This window comes from Desmodus rotundus, chromosome 7 (genome assembly GCF_022682495.2).
Source record: "Desmodus rotundus isolate HL8 chromosome 7, HLdesRot8A.1, whole genome shotgun sequence".
NCBI classification, from domain to species: Eukaryota; Metazoa; Chordata; class Mammalia; order Chiroptera; family Phyllostomidae; genus Desmodus; species Desmodus rotundus.
Genome location: NC_071393.1, coordinates 82,562,878 through 82,583,785, shown reverse-complemented (window position 1 = coordinate 82,583,785; position 20,908 = coordinate 82,562,878). Strand labels below are relative to the sequence as shown.

Below are 20,908 nucleotides of genomic sequence, written 5' to 3'. Positions count from 1 at the left end.
ACAGGTTTTATTTATTATTTTTAGAGAGCGGGGAGGGAGGGAAAACAAGAGGGAGAGAAACATCAACATACAATGTGGGAGAGATACATCAATCAGTTGCCTCTCACATGCCCCCAACTTGAAACCTGGCCTGCAGCCCAGGGATGTGCCCTGACTGGGAATCGAAGCAGCAACCTTTTGGTTCACAGCCTGGCGCTCAATCCAGCCACACCAGCCAGGGCCATTTTTATGTTTTAGAGTATTTTATATCATTATATTTTTGAGTCATATAAATATAATACCTATAGAGAAAAAAATTAAAATGTGCATGTTCTTATGTTTAAGACATCTTGGTGAAATACTGCTTTATATACAATAACATCTTAAAATTTTCTTTATATAATATCTTATAAAATGTGAGTACTGATATTGAAACCACCTGCCTTGGAGAAAAATTTCAAAATAATTCAAAGAGAAAAATAATTCCCATTTCATTCTCCCCCTATGACTTATAGTGAGATCCTCATGAAGGAGAAAATTTCAATGCAGGTCAAGTGTTTAATATTAATATAGTAGCTTTAAAGGTCTTATTATGTCAATCCAGCTGTACTTCATATTAGATCTACATATAATGAAAATTGAAATCAGTGAATTAAGTTATATTTCCTGTTACTCTAGGAATCTTCCTGATGCAGCAGAACCTGATATTATTTCAACTATCAAAAAAACATTTAACTTTGGCCAGAGTGAAGCAGTTCATTTATTTCAGACATTGATGGAGTGCATGAAAAGAAAGGAGCTCGTAAGTAGATTTTAGCAGAGTAAGCCTTTTAATTCAAAGTACATTCTAAATTGACAAAAACTTCTGTTTTTATTTTGGATTTTAAGATTTTTAAATCATTTTTAAACGTAAAGATGTTATTTATTGTTTTGTTTAAGTTGAAAGATATTGAAGAAGGATAATAGTTTTTATATGGTATTGAGACATATATTTGCACTTCTGTTTTAGGAAAAGTTTCATAACCAGACTGCAACAGATTATGTCTAGGGATAAGGAAGCCCGCTAAAGCATTATTAATGGCTTCTCTAAAATATATTTAGAAACAAAAAAACAAACTATTTTACACTGAATGCTCAAATTAAAAATTAATACTGCTTAATTTCAGTCATCTAAAAAATGAGCTTGTTTGCAGAGAAAATCTTTTTATCAACTCTATAAGATGTGGATGATTTGCTGTTTTCTTTTATGTATTTTATTTCTGTACACTTTGAAAGTTAGTTGAAAAGTTTGTATTGAGGCTATTAAAATAGTATTTCAATTTATAAAAAAGGTTATTTTATAAAAACCTCTGAAGTGGTGTTATATTTCAAATAATTTCAGTAAATTTCCAGCTTAAAAAAACATTTCTCACCAAAGACGCAGAATTATTTGAATTGAGTAAGTGTTCACTCTATAGAAGGAACAGCAGTATTTTCCCAGATAAGTTTCCCAGTCCCTAAGTTGCTTATTCTAGTAAAGACATAAGATAGGTTAAAAAATGAATGTAATATGAAACCAAACATTTTTAGTGTACTTGGCATTTTACTTGGTAAATGATACAAAGTCTTTTAATTTCATTTTTTTGATTCCTTATTTCTGTCCAAAAAATACCCCCCCCCCATTATATTTTCCGTGTAGTTTGAAATTACTTTCTGTTTTATGTGTCTTATGCCTTAGCTTTTAAAAGGTAAAGACAGGCCTGACAGTTGTGGCTCAGTTGGTTGGATGTCGTGCCACAAAATGAAAAGTTGCCAACTGAATTCTAGTTGAGGCACAGGCCTGGTTGCAGGCCAGGTCCCTGGTTGAGGGTGTGTGAAAGGCAACTGAACAATGTTTCTCTCCTTTTTCCCTCCCTTCCCCTTTCTCTAAAAATTAATAAATAAAGTCTTCAAAGAAATTTAAAAAGAAAAGACATAATAATATGAATTAATCTTTAAATAGATCACTGTTTTCCACATTGGATCGGATGAACATCAAGATATAGATGTAGCGATACTTACTGCACTGCTTAAAGGTAAGATCTAATTACTGTTTTTTATTTGTAAGGTCTTTCATTTATATCCTATTTCTAGAAGATAGGGCTTTTTAATTTAGCAAAGTGTTTGGGAACTGAATTTTTCAATAATTTTTCTTTGTGAAAGACATGTTAGCTTTCTTTGATAATTAGTTAGCTTTTATTGTTATTTTGTAGAATTATTTTACAGTTATAGTAGTAGTTATGCCACCAGACCCATTTAATTTTTCTGTTAAGAATGTGTCTCATTTTTAAGTGGCTAAAAATAAAGGTATAATGTATATTAGTTGATAGAAATTTAAGATAGTGTTCTTGAACATGTTATTTTCATTCTGAAGAGACATTTGGGAAGTAAACCAAAGGTACTTCTAGGACTAAGGAGTTAATGCTTATACACATTGAACTGTTTTCCTGTCAATATCTTGCCAAAAATATCCAAGTGATAAAATAAACAGTGTTACAGTGAAAACTCTTTTCAAAAATTAGAAACTAAAATGGTGTGCCCTCTGGGTGCCTGAAAGTTCAAGTGTGCAGTGAGTCGGCGGGAGCAGAGCAAGAGAGCACTGTTGTCTTACCGTCATTCATGAGAGTTTCCCAAACCTTACGCCACAATAAATGGCCAATACATCAAACATTTAAGAAATACTAAAATAAAACATATACATCATCTTGAGGATAAGAGACAATAGTAATAGGAAACCCAGAAACCATTCACAGAAAGATCAATAAATGGGATTGCATAAAAGTAAAAAGAGAGCACCTGTTTATTTTCCATGTACCTTCTGTGTGCTAGCCAGTGTGCTTTAGTGGTTGAGAGTATTTATCTCACTTTATCCTTACAGTAGCCTAAAGTGGAAGATTTCCTGTTATTTTCCTCATTTTTTAGATGAGGAAATTAAGGAACCAGGAATATGGAGGCAACACAATAAGCTGTTACAAATTAATAATAAAAAAAGGATGATTACCTCATGGAAAAATGGACCAGAATTTATATAAAAGATATGAGTAGAATATTACAAATGCTTGGGGGAAATTTAGAAAGATGATCAGTGTTATAAGTGAAGTAACCCAGTCAGAGAAAAGACAAATAACCATGATACCATTTTTTAAAAAATATATTTTATTTATTTATTTTTAGACAGAGGGGGGAAGGAGGGAGAGAGGGAAACATCAGCATGTGGTTGCCTCTCATGCGCCCCCTACTGGGGACCTGGGCCACAACCCAGGCATGTGCCCTGACTGGGAATCGAACCGGTGACCCTTTGGTTCGCAGGCCGGCACTCAATCCACTGAGCCACACCAGCCAGGGCCATATGAGATCATTTAAATGTGGAATCTAATGAACAAAAACTGACAAAACAAATAGGCAAGAATACATGGAACAGCTCTCAGGGAGGAGGGAAGGTGGAGTGAAAGAACACAAGGGATTAGCCATAGATACCTATTCATAACCCGTAGACACAGGTAACAGTGTGGTGATGGCCAGAGGGAAGTGGGGCTGGGGTTACATGGAGGTGGGCAAAGGAGGGACAAGTGGGGATACCTGTAATAGTGTCAACAATAAACATAAAGTTAAAGAAGAAAGTTTTTATATCCCTTTACTGGGTATTCTTATACCTCTGATAGGTGCTACAACCTTTCTGGAATATATGTTGGCAGTATATCAAAAGCTTTAAAATATCCTTCAACCTACCAATTTGGCTTATACAAAATCATACTATGTAAAAATCAAACATATGCCCAAAAATATACTCACCAAAAAAAAACTAAGGTATCAAATTAAGATACAGAAAGTAGGCTGCTGAATAGTTTATATAGTATGGTCCACTTCTGCATAAATAATTAAAAGTATACATATGAATATACTGGGTTGGCAAAAAAGTCCTTTTAGTTTCCATAAAATAAAAGGTAACATTTTTCATTTTCACCAATAACTTTATTGATTTGGATATTTTGAGTAGGTCAGCTATCTTTCTCTATTAGCTTCTAGTGGGTAGAGGCCAGGGGTGCTGCTAAATATCTTCCAACGCCCCACAGCAAAGAATTATTTGGCTGAATTATCAGTAGTACCAATAAACTTTGCAAACCACTTTTGACACACTCGACAGTCACAGCACCTTCTCTGTACATTGCACAAATCTTTTTTTTGTTTGCATTTCAGTTGCATTTTTACTTTTCTTGAAATAATAAAGCAAAATATGCCAAAAATGTTGTGTATTTTTTCCATCTTCAATATTAAAATAGCTGCAAAAAGTTAACCAATTTTGATCAGTTTTTTTTTAAATGCATGCTGATCTGACAGCTGTCACAATACAATCTAACAAAATTGTTTTGATTGAAGTTAAAAACAACTAAGCACTGTTAGACTCATTGTACAGAAAAAAGTAAATGAACTTTTTGGCCAATCCACTGTATATGCACAGGAAAGCACCTATAAGGATATTTTTCATGTTAACAGTCTCTTCATAATAGAAACAAGTCATCTTGTTTTTTTTCTTTTTGTTCTACATTATGAATTACTTGTAGTGAATAAGGCTGTGTCTTTTCTATATAGAGGTGGAAAATGAAAGTCCTCAACCCCTGGGGTAAACTTACTTCTCTGAGGCAGGCTGTCTCTGAACATTGACAGCTGTGTGTTAGTTAAAAAGGAGTGGGAAGAATTTGTGAGTGTTCATATTTTAATGGAGATAAATTAATTGACCTTGTGAACTATTTTCGTTATTTGACTAGGTACGAATGCATCTGCATTTGACCAGCTCATCCTTACATTGGCATGGGATAGAGTTGACATTGCCAAAAATCATGTATTTGTTTACGGACAACAGTGGCTGGTATGTAAAAATATCTGTATATACAGTGTAATTACATTAAACTAAGTAGTAACAAAATGTTTGTTGGAACTGTGACCAAACTTGACATTTTACCTATAAAGTGCAAAATTAGTTTCCCTAAACATTTCTATAACATTTAAATCCATTTAGGATTTAATAAATTCTCTTTACTTCTTTGGTAAAACCTTGCTTGTTATAGTGTAGAGATCTCTGAAAATCCTAGAACTAAAAAAAATCATAGAAATAATATTGCATGCATCTATGTTCATCAAGGGGGATAACAGCCTGTAATTTTCTTTTCTTGTGGTGTTCTTGTCTGGTTTTGGTATCAGGGTAGTGCTGGCCTCATAAAATTAGTTTGGAAGAGTTCCCTTCCCCTTGTTTTTTGAAAGAGGCTGAGAAGGATTGGTATTAATTCTTTGAATGCTTGGTAGAATTCATCAGTGAATCTCTCTGCTCCTGGATTTGTTTGTTGGGAGTTTTCTTTTCTTTCTAAGATTTTATTTATTTTTAGTGAGTGGGGAAGGGAGAGAGAGAAAGACAGAGAGAGAAATATTGATGTGAGAGAGAAGCATAGATTGGTTACCTCCCATATGCTCCCTGACTGGGGACTGAACCCACAACCCAGGCATGTGCCCATAACCAGGAATTTAACTGATAACCCTTCTCATTGCAGGTTGACGTACAACCAACTGAGTCCCACTGGTCAGGGCTGTTGGGAGGTTTGTCACTACTGATTCAAAACTGTTGCCCTGGCCTTGGCTGGTGTGACTCATTTGGTTGGAGTGTTGTCCTGTAGCCAAAAAGTTACTGGTTTCATTCTCAGTCAGGGCACATAGCTAAGTTGTAGGTTGATCCCGGGTCTGGGAGCTTCCAACCCCCAGTCTGGGCACTGATCCATGGTCCCAGCCTACGTGGGAGGCAACCGATCGATGCTTCTCTCTCATACCAGTGTTTTTCTCTCTCTCTTCCTCTCTTGCTACAAAAACCAAAACCAAAACAAAACTGGAAAAGAACCTGATGTCCTGGCAGGTGTGGCTCAGTTGGTTAGAGCATTGTCTCATACACTGAAAGGTTGTAGGTTCATTCCAAGTCAGGACATATACCTAGGTTGTGGATTTGATCCCCAATCAGGGGATCAAATGAAAGGCAGTCAATCAATGTTTCTCTGTTTCTTTGATGTTTCTCAAATGAAAGGCAATCAATCATTGTTTCTCTCTTTCCTCAATGTTTCTTCCTCTCTCTCTCTCTCCCCCCCCACCCCTGTCGCCCCTCCCCCCGCTCTTTCTCTAAAAACAATGAAAAAATTTCCTTGGGTTAGGATAAAAAAAGAAACCTGATTACTAGCAGTAATCAGTCTGTTCAGCTTTTCTGTTTCTTTATGACTCAGTCTTAATAGGTTGTATGTTTCTAGGAATTTATTCATTTCTTCTTGGTTGCCCCTTTTTTTGTTGTATAATTGTTCATAGTAGTCCTGTATGATCCTATTTCTGTGGTATCAAGTTGTAATAACTGTTTTCATTTTATTTATTTGAGTCCTGTCTGTTTTTCTTGGTAAGTTTATTGGTTTTTTCTTGGTTTGTCAATTTTGTTTATCTTTTCAGAGAAACACTTCTGAGTTTTATTGGTCTTTTCTATCATCTTTTTGGTCTTGGTTTCATTTATTTCTTCTCTAAACTTTGTTACTTCCTTCCTTCTATTCACTTTGGGCTTTGTCCTTTTTCTAATTCCTGAGGTAGAGAGTTAACACTTTTTGTGTTTCTGAGATATGTATTTATTGCTATGAACTTGTCTCTTAAAATTGCTTTTGCTGTACCCTACAAATTTTGTTATATTTTATTTCCATTTTCATTTGTCTTGGTATTTTCTGACTTTTTTGTTTTCTTCTTTGACCTATTGGTTGTTCAGTAGCATGTTGTTTAACCTCCACACACTTGTGAAGTTTCCATTCTCTGTATAATTAATTTCCAATTTCATATTATTGTGTTTGGAAAAGATGCTTGATATTGTTTCAGTCCCCTTAAATTTATTAAGACTTGTTTAGTGACCTGGAAAATATTCCATATTCATTGAATAGAATGTGTGTTCTGTTGCTTTTAGATGGGATGTTTTGTATGTGTCTGTTAAGGCCCTCCAGTCTGAAGTGCCATTTAAGCTGATATTTCCTTATTGATTAGTTTTGGTCTGGATGATCTCTTTATTGATATAAGTGGGATAATAAAGTTCCCTGCTGTTACATTGCTGTTTCTTTCTTTGGGTCTGTTAATACTTGCTTTACATATTTAGGTGCTCCCTGTGTAGGGTGCATAAATTTATAGATTTTATATGCTATTGTTGGATGAACCACTTTATCACTATATAATGCCCATCTTTGTCTTTTTTTTAAAAATTCTGTTTCATTGGTTATGCTATTACAGTTGTCCTGATTTCTCCCCTTTTGTCCCCCTCCCCAGTGCCCCCTACCCTCTCAGGCAATCCCCCCAACATTGTACATGTCCATGGGTCATGTGTATAAGTTCTTTGGCTACTCCATTTCCTATACTGTACTTTACATCCCATGGCTGTTCTGTAACTACCTATTTGTACTTCTTAATCTCCTCACCTCTTCACCCATTCTCCTCTTCCCCCCTCCCATCTGGCAACCTTCTGGTAACTAACTTCTTTTCTCTTGCTTTTAAGAGTCTCTCTTTACCTTTACCCTTTGACCTTTTCCTAATGACGTGTTTTGGAGTGGGTCTCTTTGCATCCATCATAATTGGGACTCTGCGCTTCCTGGACTTCCTTGTCTATTTCCTTCTCCAAATTACGGAACTTTTCTTTCACTGTTTTGTCAGATAGATTTCCAATTTCTTGCTCTTTCTCTTCTCCTTCTGGCACCCATATGAAGCAAAAAGTTGTCTGAGAGGCTGTTTACTGTCCTCATTTTGGGGGGGGTTCTTTTTTCTTCATGTTCTATGTGATTGTTTTTTGCTTCTTTACATTCCAAATCATTGATTTGAATCTTGGCTTCATTCATTCTACTGTTGTTTCCCAGTAAATTGTTCTTTATTTCAATTAGTGTATCCTTCGTTTCTGACTGGATCTTTTTTTATGCTACTGAGGTCCTCACTAAGTTCCTTGAGCATCCTTATAAACAGGGTTTTAAACTATCCGATAGATTTTTTTTATCTCCATTTTGTTTAGCTGTTTTTCTGGAATTTTGATCTGTTCTTTCATTTGGGCCATGTTTCTTTGTTTCCTAATTTTGGCAGCTTCACTGTGTTTATTTCTATTTATTAGGTAGAGCTGCTATGACTCCTTGCCTTGGTATCTTGGTAGTATGGCTTAATGTAGTAAGTATTCTGTAGGGTCCAATGGCACAGGCTCCCCTGTCACCTATGCTTTGCACTCAAGGTGTACCCTTCGTGTGGGCTGAGTACACCCTCCTCTTGGAGTTGAGCCTTGATTGCTGTTGGCAGGTCAGTGGAAGGTATTTACTCAGGCCAGTCATCTGCAAGGACTGGCTGTGACCAAAGACCATCAACCTCTGGCCTTCATGGAAGATTAGCTATGCAGGGATAGGGTAGTTGTGCTCCAGTGTGGTCTGTAGCCGTCCACTGGTGTGCAGACTCTGGAGTTTCCTGGGTGGTGCAGGCCTAGGTCAGCCCTCATCCTTGTTTTGCCTGGGGCCACCCAGCCTGGGATATAAACCAATCTGAGATGGCTGCTACTTGTGCAGGGCTTGGCCATCCTTGTCTCCTATTACAGTCTTTTCTTTAAAAGTCTGTTTTGTCTGCTACAAATATGCGTACTCCAGCTTTTTTTAATTCTCCATTTGTATGGAATATCTTTTTCCATCCCCTTTACTTTCAGTCTGTGTATGTTTACATTTAAAGTGATTCTCTTGTAGTCAGCATATAGGTGGGTTTTGTTTTTTATCCATTCAGCCACTGTATGCCTTTTAATTTATTTCATTTACATTTAAAGCAATTATTGATGGATATTACATATTGCCATTTTGCAAATTGTTTTCTAGGTGTTTTTGTAATTCCTCTGTTTCTTCTCTTGTTCTCTTTGTGGTTTGATGACTTTCATTAATGATATATTCTTTTTATTTTTTGTCTGTTAACTATGGGGTTTTTTTTTGCTTTGTGGTTACCATGAAAGTTACATATAATAGCTTACAACTGTAATGGTCTATTTTAAGTTTATAACAACTTAAGTTTGATCTTATTCTAAAGCTCAACATTTTTACTCCTGTGACATTTTATGTTTTTCACATTTTAGATCTTTTTATCTGGTATATTTCTTAATTGTTATAATCATAGTTATTCTTACTACTTTGGTCTTTTAACCTTCATACTACCTTTATAGGTGATTAATATACAATCTTTTACCTTTTAATCCACTATCTTTTACCTTTCCAGTGAGATTTGTTCTTTCATATATTAATGTTTTTTTTTATCACTACTTAGAATCCTTTCTTTTCAGCTTAATTAAATCCCTGTAACATTTCTTAGAAGGTAGTTTAGTGGTAATGAACTCCTTTAGCTTTTTTTTGTCTGGAAAACCCATTATCTCTTCTTCAGTTCTGACTGGTAACTTTTCCAAGTAGAGTAGTAGTTGGAAGATACCTTCTTTAACACTTTTAATATATTGTGCACTCCCTCTGGCCTGCAAAATATCTGCTCATAGCCTCATGGGAGTTCCATGTATGTAGCAAGTTGTTTTTCTTTGGCTGCTTTTGTAATATTCTCTCCTTGTCTTTAACTTTGTACTTTATGTATCTTGATATGATTTTATGGGGGTTTACCTTACTTTGGAACTTTCTGAGGTTCCTGGATCTGATGTATTTCTTTTATCCAACTAGGAAAGTTTTCTGCTCTTATTTCCTCAAGTAAGATTTTTGCCCTTTTCTCCTTGTTCTCTTTCTGGAGGCCCTATAATAGGATGTTAATTCATTTGATATTGTCACACAAGTTAATTAAGTTATCTTCACTGTTTTTCCTTCTTTTTTCCTTTTTGCAGCTCTGTGTCAGCTCCACTACTTTGTCGTTGAGTTCACTGATCCTGTGTTCTGATAGATCTAGTCTGCTATTGAGGCCTTCTAATGTAATTTTCTATAGGCCTGTGACTTATATTTTGTACATTCTTACATTTTCAATTTCTTTTTTTAATTTTAATTTTTTTTATTGCTGTTCAATTACAGTTGTCTGCATTTTCTCCCTACCCCTCCACCCTACCCCAGCCAAACCCACCTCCCTCCCCCACTTCCACCCTCCCCCTTGGTTTTGTCCATGTGTCCTTTATAGTAGTTCCTGAAAACCCCTTTCCCCACTATCCCCTCCCCACTCCCCTATGGCTATTGTTAGATTGTTCTTAACTTCAATGTCTCTGGTTATATTTTGTTTGCTTTTTTCTTTTGTTGATTATGTTCCAGTTAAAGGTGAGATCATATGGTATATGTCCCTCACCACCTGGCTTATTTCATTTAGCATAATGCTCTCCAGTATTTCTTTTTTTAATTTCTTGCTGTGTTTATTGATTCTTCTTCCCAGTTCAGGGAGCAACTTTATGACCATTACTTTGAACTCTTTTTATCAACTAATTTATTTTTGTCCATGCCATAAAGATTTTTTCATGTAGCTTTAGCTTGTTCTTTCATCAGCAATATATTTGTTTTTCCATTTTGCTTGACTGTCTTTATTGGTTTCTATATAGTACATGAAACAACCACTTTTTTCAGTCTTGAAGTAATGGCCTTGTGTAGGAGATGAAACATGTCATTTAACTCTGCCTTAGCTCTTTGTTGTCACTGAAACCTTTCTGCTTGTGCAAGCAGACTGTTATATTTTTAATAACTCCCAGTAGTCGTGGATGTGCAAAGACTTGTCAGTGCCCTTAAAGGGAGGACCTCAGCACCTCGATTCAGACTGATTGAATCACGCTCTTAGGCAACAGCTTTAAAATATTCTCAACTGAATGTTAGGATGCCACATTTGATACTACATTGAAAGGGTCATTACCACAATAAAGTAGGATTTATTTCAGAGATGCATGGGTGATTTAACAGCCACAAATCAGTCAGTGTGATACACTAAATTAACAAAATAAAGGTTAAAAAAATGATCATCTCGGAGGAACCAAGATGACGGCGTAGGTAGACACACTGCGCCTCCTCGCACAACCAGAACTGACAGAGAATCGAACAGCAAGGGGGACCGACACCAAGGAAACAGAAAATAAACATTCATCCAGACTGGTAGGAGGGGCAGAGACGGGCACTGGGGTGGAGAGGACTTGCTTGGCTGTGGCGGGACCGAGACTGGAGGAGTGTGGGAAACGGCGCAGGCAGTCCGAGCACTAGCAGACCCTGCGGCCCCACATTCGCACACAGATAAACCAAGAGGGTCAGACTCAAGAGTGGTGGAGAACGGGGCAGGCAGAGCAGTGGGTAGCACCCCACGGCCCCACATTCGCGCATAGATAAACCCGAGGAACGGCGGGGAGCGAAGCAGACCTCACAACCCAGGGCTCCAGCTGGGGGAAATAGAGCCTCAAACCTCTGAGTAAAAACGCCCGTGGGGGTTGGGGCGGCAGGAGAGACTCCCAGCCTCACAGGAGAGGTCGCTGGAGAGACCCACAGGGGCCTAGAGTGTGCACAGGCCCACTTACTCGGGAACCAGCACCAGAGTGGCCCAGTTTGATTGTGGGTAGCGGAGTGAAAGACTGAAATCAGGAGGAGAGTGAGGTGGGTGCCATTGCTCCCGCTCGGCCCCTCCCCCACGTACAGCGTCACAGCGCAGCGACCAGCATTACCCCACCCCGGTGAACACCTAAGGCTCCGCCCCTTAAAGTAACAGATGCGTCAAGACAAACAAACAAACAAACAAAATGGCCCAAATGACAGAACACTTCAAAGCTCCAGAAAAAATACAACTAAGTGACGAAGAGATAGCGAACCTATGAGATGCACAGTTCAAAGCACTGGTTATCAATATGCTCACAGACTTGGTTGAATCTGTTCGAAAAACAGATGAAAAAATGAAGCCTATGCTAAGAGAAACAAAGGAAAATGTACAGGGAACCAATAGTGATGAGAAGGAAACTGGGACTCAAATCAATGGTGTGGATCAGAAGGAAGAAAGAAACATCCAACCAGAAAAGAATGAAGAAACAAGAACTTGGAAAAATGAGGAGAGGCTTAGGAACCTCCAGAACACCTTGAAACGTTCCAACATCTGAATTATAGGGGTGCCAGAAGGAGAAGAGGAAGAACAAAAAATTGAAAACTTATTTGAACAAATAATGAAGGAGAACTTCCCTCATCTGGCAAAGGAAATAGAGTTCCGGGAAGTCCAGGAAGCTCAGAGAGTCCCAAAGAAGCTGGACCCAAGGAGGAACACAACAAGGCACATCATAATTACATTACCCAAGATTAAACGCAGGGACCTACATCCAAGATTACTGTATCCAGCAAAGCTATCATTTAGAATGGAAGGGAAGATAAAGTGCTTCTCAGATAAGTTCAAGTTAAAGAAGCTCATCATCACCAAGCCCTTATTATATGAAATGTTAAAGGGAGTTACCTAAGAAAAAGAAGATCAAAAATAGGAACAGTAAAAATGACAGCAAACTCACAGTTATTAACGGCCACACATAAAACAAAAACGAGAGCAAACTAGGCAAACAACTAGAACATGAGGGTTGTCAATAAGGGAGTGGGAGGGGAAGAGGGGGGTAAAGGTACAGAGAATAAGTAGCATAGATGATAGGTGGAAAATAGACAGGGGGAGGGTAAGAATAGTGTAGGAAATGTAGAAGCCAAAGAACTTATAAGTATGACCCATGGACATGAACTATGGGGGGGGAATGTGGGAGGGAGGGGGGTGGGCAGGATGGAGTGGAGTGGGGGAGGAAATGGGACAACTGTAATAGCATAATAAATATATTTAAAAAAAATGATCTTCTCAATACATACAGGCAAAGCATTTGATAGACTTCAACACCATTTATGAAAAAGCTCAACAAAGTGGCTATAGTGGGAACATACTTTAACATAATAAAGGCCATATATTACAGGCCCACTGGTAATATCATACTTAATGGTGAAAAGCTGAAAGCTTTTGTCCTAATATCAGGAACAAGGAAGTCCACTCTCACCACTTTTATTCAATATATTATTGGGAGTCCTAGCTAGAACATTTTAGGCACACACCCTATTCAAATTTCAAAAGAAGAAATTAAATTGTCAAAATGGTCACTATTTGCACATGACATATATGAAAAGCCTTAAAGACAGACCCCATCAAAAAAATGTTAGAACTAATAAACAAATTTAGTATATTTGTAGGACACAAAATCAACACACAAAAATCTGTTGTGGTTTTTTTTAACGGTAGACCATATATAATTTTTTTTTACATTTTTTTATTGTTGTTCAAATACAGTTTTCTGCCTTTTCCCCCAACCACCCCAGCCCTCCCCACCTCCCGCCCCTGTTTCCACTCCCCCCTTGTTATTGTCCATGTATCCTTTATAATTGTTCCTGCAAACCCTTCACCCTTTTTCCCTATAATCCCCTCCCCTCTCCCCTCTGGTCACTATCAGCCTGTTCTCAATTTCAGTGTCATTGGTTATATTTTGCTTGTTTGTTCGTTTTGTTGTTTAGGTTTCTGTTAAAGGTGAGATCATACGGTATTTGTCTTTTACCACCTGGCTTATTTCACTTAGCATAATGCTTTCCAGATCCATCCATGCTGTCGCAAAGGGTAGGAGCTCTGTCTTTCTTTCTGCTGCATAGAATTCCACTGTGTAAATGTACCATAGTTTTTTGATCCATTCATTTGCTGATGGGTACCTAGGTTGCTTCCAGCACTTGGCTACTGTAAATTGTGCTGCCATGAACATTGGGGTGCATAGGTTCTTTTGGATTGGTGTTTCAGGGTTCTTAGGGTATAATCCCAGCAGTGGAATTGCCAGGTCAAAAGGCAGTTCCATTTTTAGTTTTCTGAGGAAATTCCATACTGTTCTCCATAGTGGTTGCACCAGTCTGCAATCCCACCAACAGTGCACTAGGGTTCCCTTCTCTCCACAACCTCTCCAACACTTGTTGTTTGTTGCTTTGTTTATGATGGCCATTCTGACAGGTATGAGGTGGTATCTCATTGTGGTTTTAATTTGCATCTCTCTGATAGCTAGCGATACTGAGCATCTTTTTGTATGTCTCTGGACCCTCTGTATGTCCTCCTTGGAGAAGTTTCTGTTCAAGTCCTTTGCCCATTTTTTAATTGGGTTGCTTGTCTTCTTAGAGTGGAGTTGTATGTGTTCTTTATGTATTTGGAGATCAAACCCTTGTCTGAGGTATTATTGGCAAATATGTTTTCCCATACTGTTGGTTCTGTTTTCATTTTAATGCTGTTTTCTTTAGCTGTGCAGAAGCTTTTTATTTTGGTGAGATTCTGTTTGTTTATTCTTTCCTTTATGTTCCTTGCTCTAGGGGACATATCAGTGAAAATATTGCTGCGTGGAATATCTGAGATTTTCATTCCTATGTTCTCCTCTAGGACTTTAATGGTCTCACGACTTACATTTAAATCTTTTCATCCACCTTGAATTTATTTTTGTGTATGGTGTAAGTTGGTGATTGAGTTTCATTTTTTTACATGTAGCTGTCCAGCTCTCCCAACAACCATTTGTTGAAGAGGCTGTTTTTACTCCATTTTATGCCTCTGCCCCCTTTATCGAATATTAATTGACTGTAGAGACTTGGGTTTATTTCTGGGCTCTCTATTCTGTTCCATTGGTCTATTTGTCTGTTCTTATGCCAGTACCAGGCTGTTTTGATTACAGTGGCTTTGTAATACAGTTTGGTATCAGGTATTATGATCCCTCCTGCTTTGCTCTTCTTTCTCAAAATTGCAGCAGCTATTCGGGGTCATTTATGGTTCCATATAAATTTTTGAAGTGTTTGTTCTATATCTGTGAAATATACCATTGGTACTTTGTTGTATTTCTTTGCACTAATAACAAACTATCAAAAAGAGAGATTGAGAAAATCCCATTTACATCCTGACTGGTGTGGCTCAATTGGTCGGGCATTTTCCCACAAAGGAAAAGGTCACTAGTTCAGTTTCCAGTCATGGCACATGCTTGGGTTGTGGGTTCAGTGCCTGGTCAGGGTGTGTGCAAGAGGCAACCAATCAATCTTTCTATCTCACATTGCTGTTTCTCTCCCTCTCTTCCCCTCTCTCTAAAAATAAATAAAATCTTTCAAAAGAAAAAAAAAGGATATCCTATTGACAATGACATCAAAAAGAATAAAATACCTAGGGATGAATTTAACCACAGAGGTATAAGATCTGTGTATTGAAAACTAAAAAGAATTAATGAATGAAATTGAAGAAAACACAACAGGAAAGATATTCTGTGCTCATGGATTGGAAGAATCAATATTATTAAAATGTCCATAGTACCCAAACCAGTCTAAAGATTCATTGCAATACTTATCAAAATTCCAGTGGTATTTTTCACAGAAATGTAAAAAATAATTACAAAGTTTGTATGGAAACATAAAAGACCCCGAATAGCCAAAGAAGTGTTGAATAAGAAGGACAAAGCTCAAGGGATCATGCTCCCCGGTTTCTAACTATATTACAAATCTGTGGTAATTAAAACATTGTGGTATTGACATAAAACAGCCACACAGATAAATTAAACAGAATAGAGACTCCAGAAATAAACCCACGCACACATGGTCAGTTAATTTATGAGAATGAGCCAAACATATACCATGAAATAAGAACAATCTTGTCAATAAATGGTTTTGGAAGCTGATAGCAACCTGCAAAAGAGTGAAGCCTGACCACCATCTTAACACAGACAAAAGTTAACTGAAAATGGATGAAAGAATTGAACCTAAGTCCTGATACCAGAAACTCCTATAAGAAAACATAGGGAGCCCTGCCTGGTGTGGCTCAGTGGATTGAGTACTGGCCTGTGAACCAAAGGGTCGCTGGTTCAATTCCCAGTCTAGGGCACATCCATGGGTTGCGGGCCAGGCCCCCCACTAGGGGGCACGCAAGAGGCAACCACACATTGATGTTTCTCTCCCTTCTCTTCCTCCCTCCCTTCCCCTCTCTCTAAAAATAAATAAATAAAATCTTTTAATTAATTTATTTTTTTAATATTTATTGATTATGCTATTACAGTTGTCCCATTTCTGCCCCCACTTCACTCCATCCTGCCCACCCCCTCCCTCCCACATTCCCCCCCTGTAGTTCATGTCCATGGGTCATACTTATAAGTTCTTTGGCTTCTACATTTCCTACACTATTTTTACCCTCCCCCTGTCTATTTTCCACCTATCATCTATGCTACTTATTCTCTGTACCTTTCCCCCCCTCTCCCTCTCCCACTCCCCTATTGACACCCCTCCATGTGATCTCCATCTCTATGGTTCTGTTCCTGTTCTAGTTGTTTGCCTAGTTTGCTCTTGTTTTTGTTTTATGTGTGGTCGTTAATAACTGGGAGTTTGCTGTCATTTTTACTGTTCCTATTTTTGATCTTCTTTTTCTTAGGTAACTCCCTTTAACATTTCATATAATAAGGGCTTGGTGATGATAAACTTCTTGAACTTGACCTTATCTGAGAAGCACTTTATCTTCCCTTCCATTCTAAGTGATAGCTTTGCTGGATACAGTAATCTTGGATGTAGGTCCTTGCGTTTAATTTTGGGTAATGTAATTATGATGTGCCTTGGTATGTTCCTCCTTGGGTCCAGCTTCTTTGGGACTCTCTGAACTTCCTGGACTTCCCGGAACTCTATTTCCTTTGCCAGATGAGGGAAGTTCTCCTTCATTATTTGTTCAAATAAGTTTTCAATTTTTTGTTCTTCCTCTTCTCCTTCTGGCACCCCTATAATGCGGATGTTGGAACGTTTCAAGGTGTCCTGGAGGTTCCTAAGCCTCTCCTCCTTTTTCCGAGTTCTTGTTTCTTCATTCTTTTCTGGTTGGATGTTTCTTTCTTCCTTCTGGTCCACACCATTGATTTGAGTCCCAGTTTCCTTCTCATCACTATTGGTTCCCTGTACATTTTCCTTTGTTTCTCTTAGCATAGGCTTCATTTTTTCATCTGGTTTTCGAACAAATTCAACCAATTCTGTGAGCGTCTTGATAACCAGTGTTTTGAACTGTGCATCTGATAGGGTGGCTCTCTCTACCTCGCTTAGTTGTATTTTTTCTGGAGCTTTGAAGTGTTCTGTCATTTGGGCCTTTTTGTTTGTTTGTTTGTTTGTCTTGACGCATCTGTTACTTTAAGGGGCGGAGCCTTAGGTGTCCACCGGGGCAGGGTAACGCTGGTAGCTGTGCTGTGACACTGTACCTGGGGGAGGGGCTGAAAGGGAGCAATGGGGCCCACTTCACTCTCCCCCGGATTCCAGTCTTTCACTCCGCTACCCACAATCAAACTGGGCCACTCTGGTTCTGGTTCCCGAGTGGGTGGGCCTGTGCACACTCTAGGCCCCTGTGGGTCTCTCCAACGACTTCTCCTGTGAGGCTGGGAGTCTCTCCTGCTGCTGCCCCAACCCCCACGGGCGTTTTTACTCAGAGGTTTGAGGCTCTATTTCCCCCAGCTGGAGCCCTGGGTTGTGAGGTCTGCTTCGCTCCCTGCCGTTCCTCGGGTTTATCTATGCGCGAATGTGGGGCCGTGGGGTGCTACCCAGTGCTCTGCCTGCCCCGTTCTCCACCACTCTTGAGTCTGACCCTCTTGGTTTATCTGTGTGCAAATGTGGGGCCGCAGGGTCTGCTAGTGCTCGGACTGCCTGCGCCGTTCGTCCCACACTCCTCCAGTCTCGGTCCCGCCACAGCCACGCAAGTCCTCTCCACCCCGGTGCCTTCTACCGGTCTGGATGAATGTTTATTTTTTATTTCCTTGGTGTCGGACCCCCTTGCCGTTCGATTCTGCGTGAGTTCTGGTTGTGCGAGGAGGCGCAGTGTGTCTACCTACGCTGCCATCTTGGTTCTCCCCAATAAATAAAATCTTTAAAAAAGAGGAAACATAGGGAATAAACTGTTGGCATCATTTTTGGTGGTAATGTTTTTAATCTGACAACAATGGAAAAGCAACAAAAGCAAAAATAAAATGGTTAGACTCCATCAAACTAAAAAGCTTCTGTGCCACGATGGAAACAATCAACAAAATGAAAAGGCAACTTACTGAATGGGAGAAAATATATGTACATCATATACTTTTAAGGGGTTAATATTAAAAAAACAGAACACATACAACTCAATAGCAAAAACATCAAGTTTAATTTAAAAATAAGCAGGCAGTCCTGGCCAGTGTCGCTCAGTTGGTTGGAGTGTCGTCCCATAGACGGAAGGTTTGTGTATTCAAACCCTGGTCAGGGCACATGCCTCAGTTGCAGGTTTGGTCCCTAGTCAGGGTGTGTATGGGAGAGAGGTGATAGATGTTTTTCTCTCACATTGATGTTTCTCTACCTCTCTCTCCCTCCTTTTCCCTCTCTGAAATCATGAGCATGTTCTTAGTTGAGGATAAAAAACATAAAAGTGAGCAGAAGATCTGAATAGATATTTTTCAAAGAAGGCATACTGATGGCCAACAGGTATATGAAAATGTGCTCAATATCATTAATCATTTAGGAAATGCAAATGAAAACTGCAAATGAGATGCCATTTCACGCCTGTTATTAAAAGACGCAAAATAAGAAGTGTTGGTGAGGATGTAGAGAAAAGGGGAACCCTTGTGCAGTGTTGGTAGGAATGTAATTTGGTGTAGCTACTATGAAAAGCAGTATAGAGGTTCCTCAAAAAATTAAAAGTAGAACTACAATATGATCCAGCAGTCCCAATTCTGGGTGTTTATCTGAAGAAACTGAAAATAGTAACTTGAAAAGGTACCTGTGTGTTTATTACAGCATTATTTAGAGTAGTCAAGATACAGAAATAACCTAAGTGTCATTGATGAAAGAATGGATAAAGCAATGGTAACATATACCTTGAGGGTGTTATGTTAAGTGAAATAAGTCAGATTGTGAAAGAATGGATAAAGCAATGGTAACATACACCGTGAGGGTGTTATGTTAAGTGAAATAAGTCAGACTATGAAAGATAAATACCAGATGATCTCTTATATATGGAATTTTAAAAAGCATACCAAGCTTATAAATAGAATAGATTGGTAGTTGCCAGAGGCAGGTTGGTATGGAAGAAATGGGTGAAGGTGGTTAGGTTAAAAAAAAAAGTAGTGTCCTATGTAGAAGAGAACTGATGTCCTCTGGGATGTTTAGATCCATTCCTTCTGCAGTCTTCCCAGTCTTACTGAATGGCACCAACCTTTTCCCAGTCTTAGACAAAGAAACCTTAAGGTGATTTTTTGTTTTTCTCTTTCTTACATATTACAATGCAATTTCATTTGTAAATCTTTTCAGATTTACTTTCAAAATACCCAGTTTTATTCTGGTCCAGTGTACTATCATCCTTCTTTTGTATTGTTTTAGTAGCATCCTGTGCGGTTTCCTTACTCCCATTCTTCCTCCCCTTTTACAGACAGAAGATGGATAATATGACATTTACACAGCACAATCCAAGGGCTTATGGTGGCTTACAAGGCTTTATATTTGTCCCATTACAACTCCTCTTACCTTACATGTTATTACTTATCTGCTTGTTCTCTTTTATGTAACCGTGTTGGCCTTCTTGTTGTTCTTAGAACATATTAAGAATGTTCCTGTTTCTAGCCTTTGTACTTGCTGGTTTCTCTGTCTGGAACATTATTCCCTTTGATAAATTGCTGGACTTCTGTTCTCTTTCTGACTTCTAACCAAATATTTACTCCATACTTTGGCTTTTATTGTTCACCCTATCTTAATAGCAGCCCTCTGTGACAGCATTTCCAATGTTCTTCTCTTCCCTTTTTTCTCTTTAGCATTTATCTCCCTGTGAGAAGCCATATATTTTAGCTATTTATTTATATCTCTACTCCTAGAAAGTAAATTTTATGAAGCAAGAATATTTTTCAGTTTTGTTCATTGCTTTATTTAAAGCTTGGCACATAGCGAGTGCTTGCCAAATTTTTGTTACATATCTGAATCAGTAGTAGGCTGGATAGCTTAGCGGCTTGCAAACCAAAGGGTCGCCAGTTAAGATTCCCAGTCAGCGCACATGCCTGGGTTGTGGGCCAGGTCCCCAGGCAACCACACATTGATATTTTTCTCCCTCTCTCCTTCCCTTCCCCTCTCTCTATAAATAAATAAATAAAATCTTTTAAAAAAGAATTAAAAAGAGGATGAGCTAGGTCTTTTCTATCTACATAATGTAAATGCAAATTGCAGAAAAGTGTATTTAGCATGATCTTAATTGTAGCAAATTCGGTTTTTGAATGTATATCCTGTGTAGTCATAGAGCCTTCTTGTAAACTGTGCGTATGGGATATGTCTGCAGAGATGAGGGCCAGAGGAAAGAAAGATTTTTTAAATACCATTTTGTTATGTGTTTTTTTTTTAAAACCATGGGAATGCATTTCCCATATTACAATAATAGTAATAACAACTGTTTGGTCACTTCCCCTCTTAATATTATAGAGGAAGAAATTGATGTTCATCAGCTGTGATAAAACTCCTACAATAAGCCAACCTTTATTCCATTGAATTTTCATTGGAATTTTGGTGTCCTCAGATGTAAAGGCTTTGACAGACTGTATCTTCTATGTATATATGGTTTATCTCATAAATTTGTTCTACACAGTATTATCTATTTGATTTTGTGCTTCTTTTATGTCTAATGTAGACTTCCCAAGACAATTGTTTTACCTTTTTCCCCCTCCTTTTTTTTTTTTTTTAAATCCCCCTGAGGATATGTTCATTGATTTGAGAGAGAGAAACATCGATGTGAGAGAGAAACAGCAATCAGTTGCCTTTTGTACATGCCCTGACTGGGAATCTAACCTACAACCTTTTGATATACGGATGATGCTGCAACCAACTGAGCCACCCAGCCAGGGGCCCTTTATTCTTTCTTGATAGTTAGTTCTGTATGCATTGAGTAT

General features: G+C 38.3%; 1 protein-coding gene across 2 annotated transcripts in view; it reads left to right on the top strand.

Annotated features, from left to right (window-relative positions):
• Positions 1-20,908, top strand: part of TRPM7 (transient receptor potential cation channel subfamily M member 7) — a 135,513-nt gene that overhangs the window by 45,483 nt on the left and 69,122 nt on the right. For both annotated transcript variants that reach the window (XM_024568092.4, XM_053929050.1), the window contains 3 exons: positions 658-781; positions 1,961-2,033; positions 4,764-4,864. In XM_024568092.4, the coding sequence (XP_024423860.3) occupies positions 658-781; positions 1,961-2,033; positions 4,764-4,864 (298 nt within the window). The remainder of the gene's footprint in view (positions 1-657; positions 782-1,960; positions 2,034-4,763; positions 4,865-20,908) is intronic.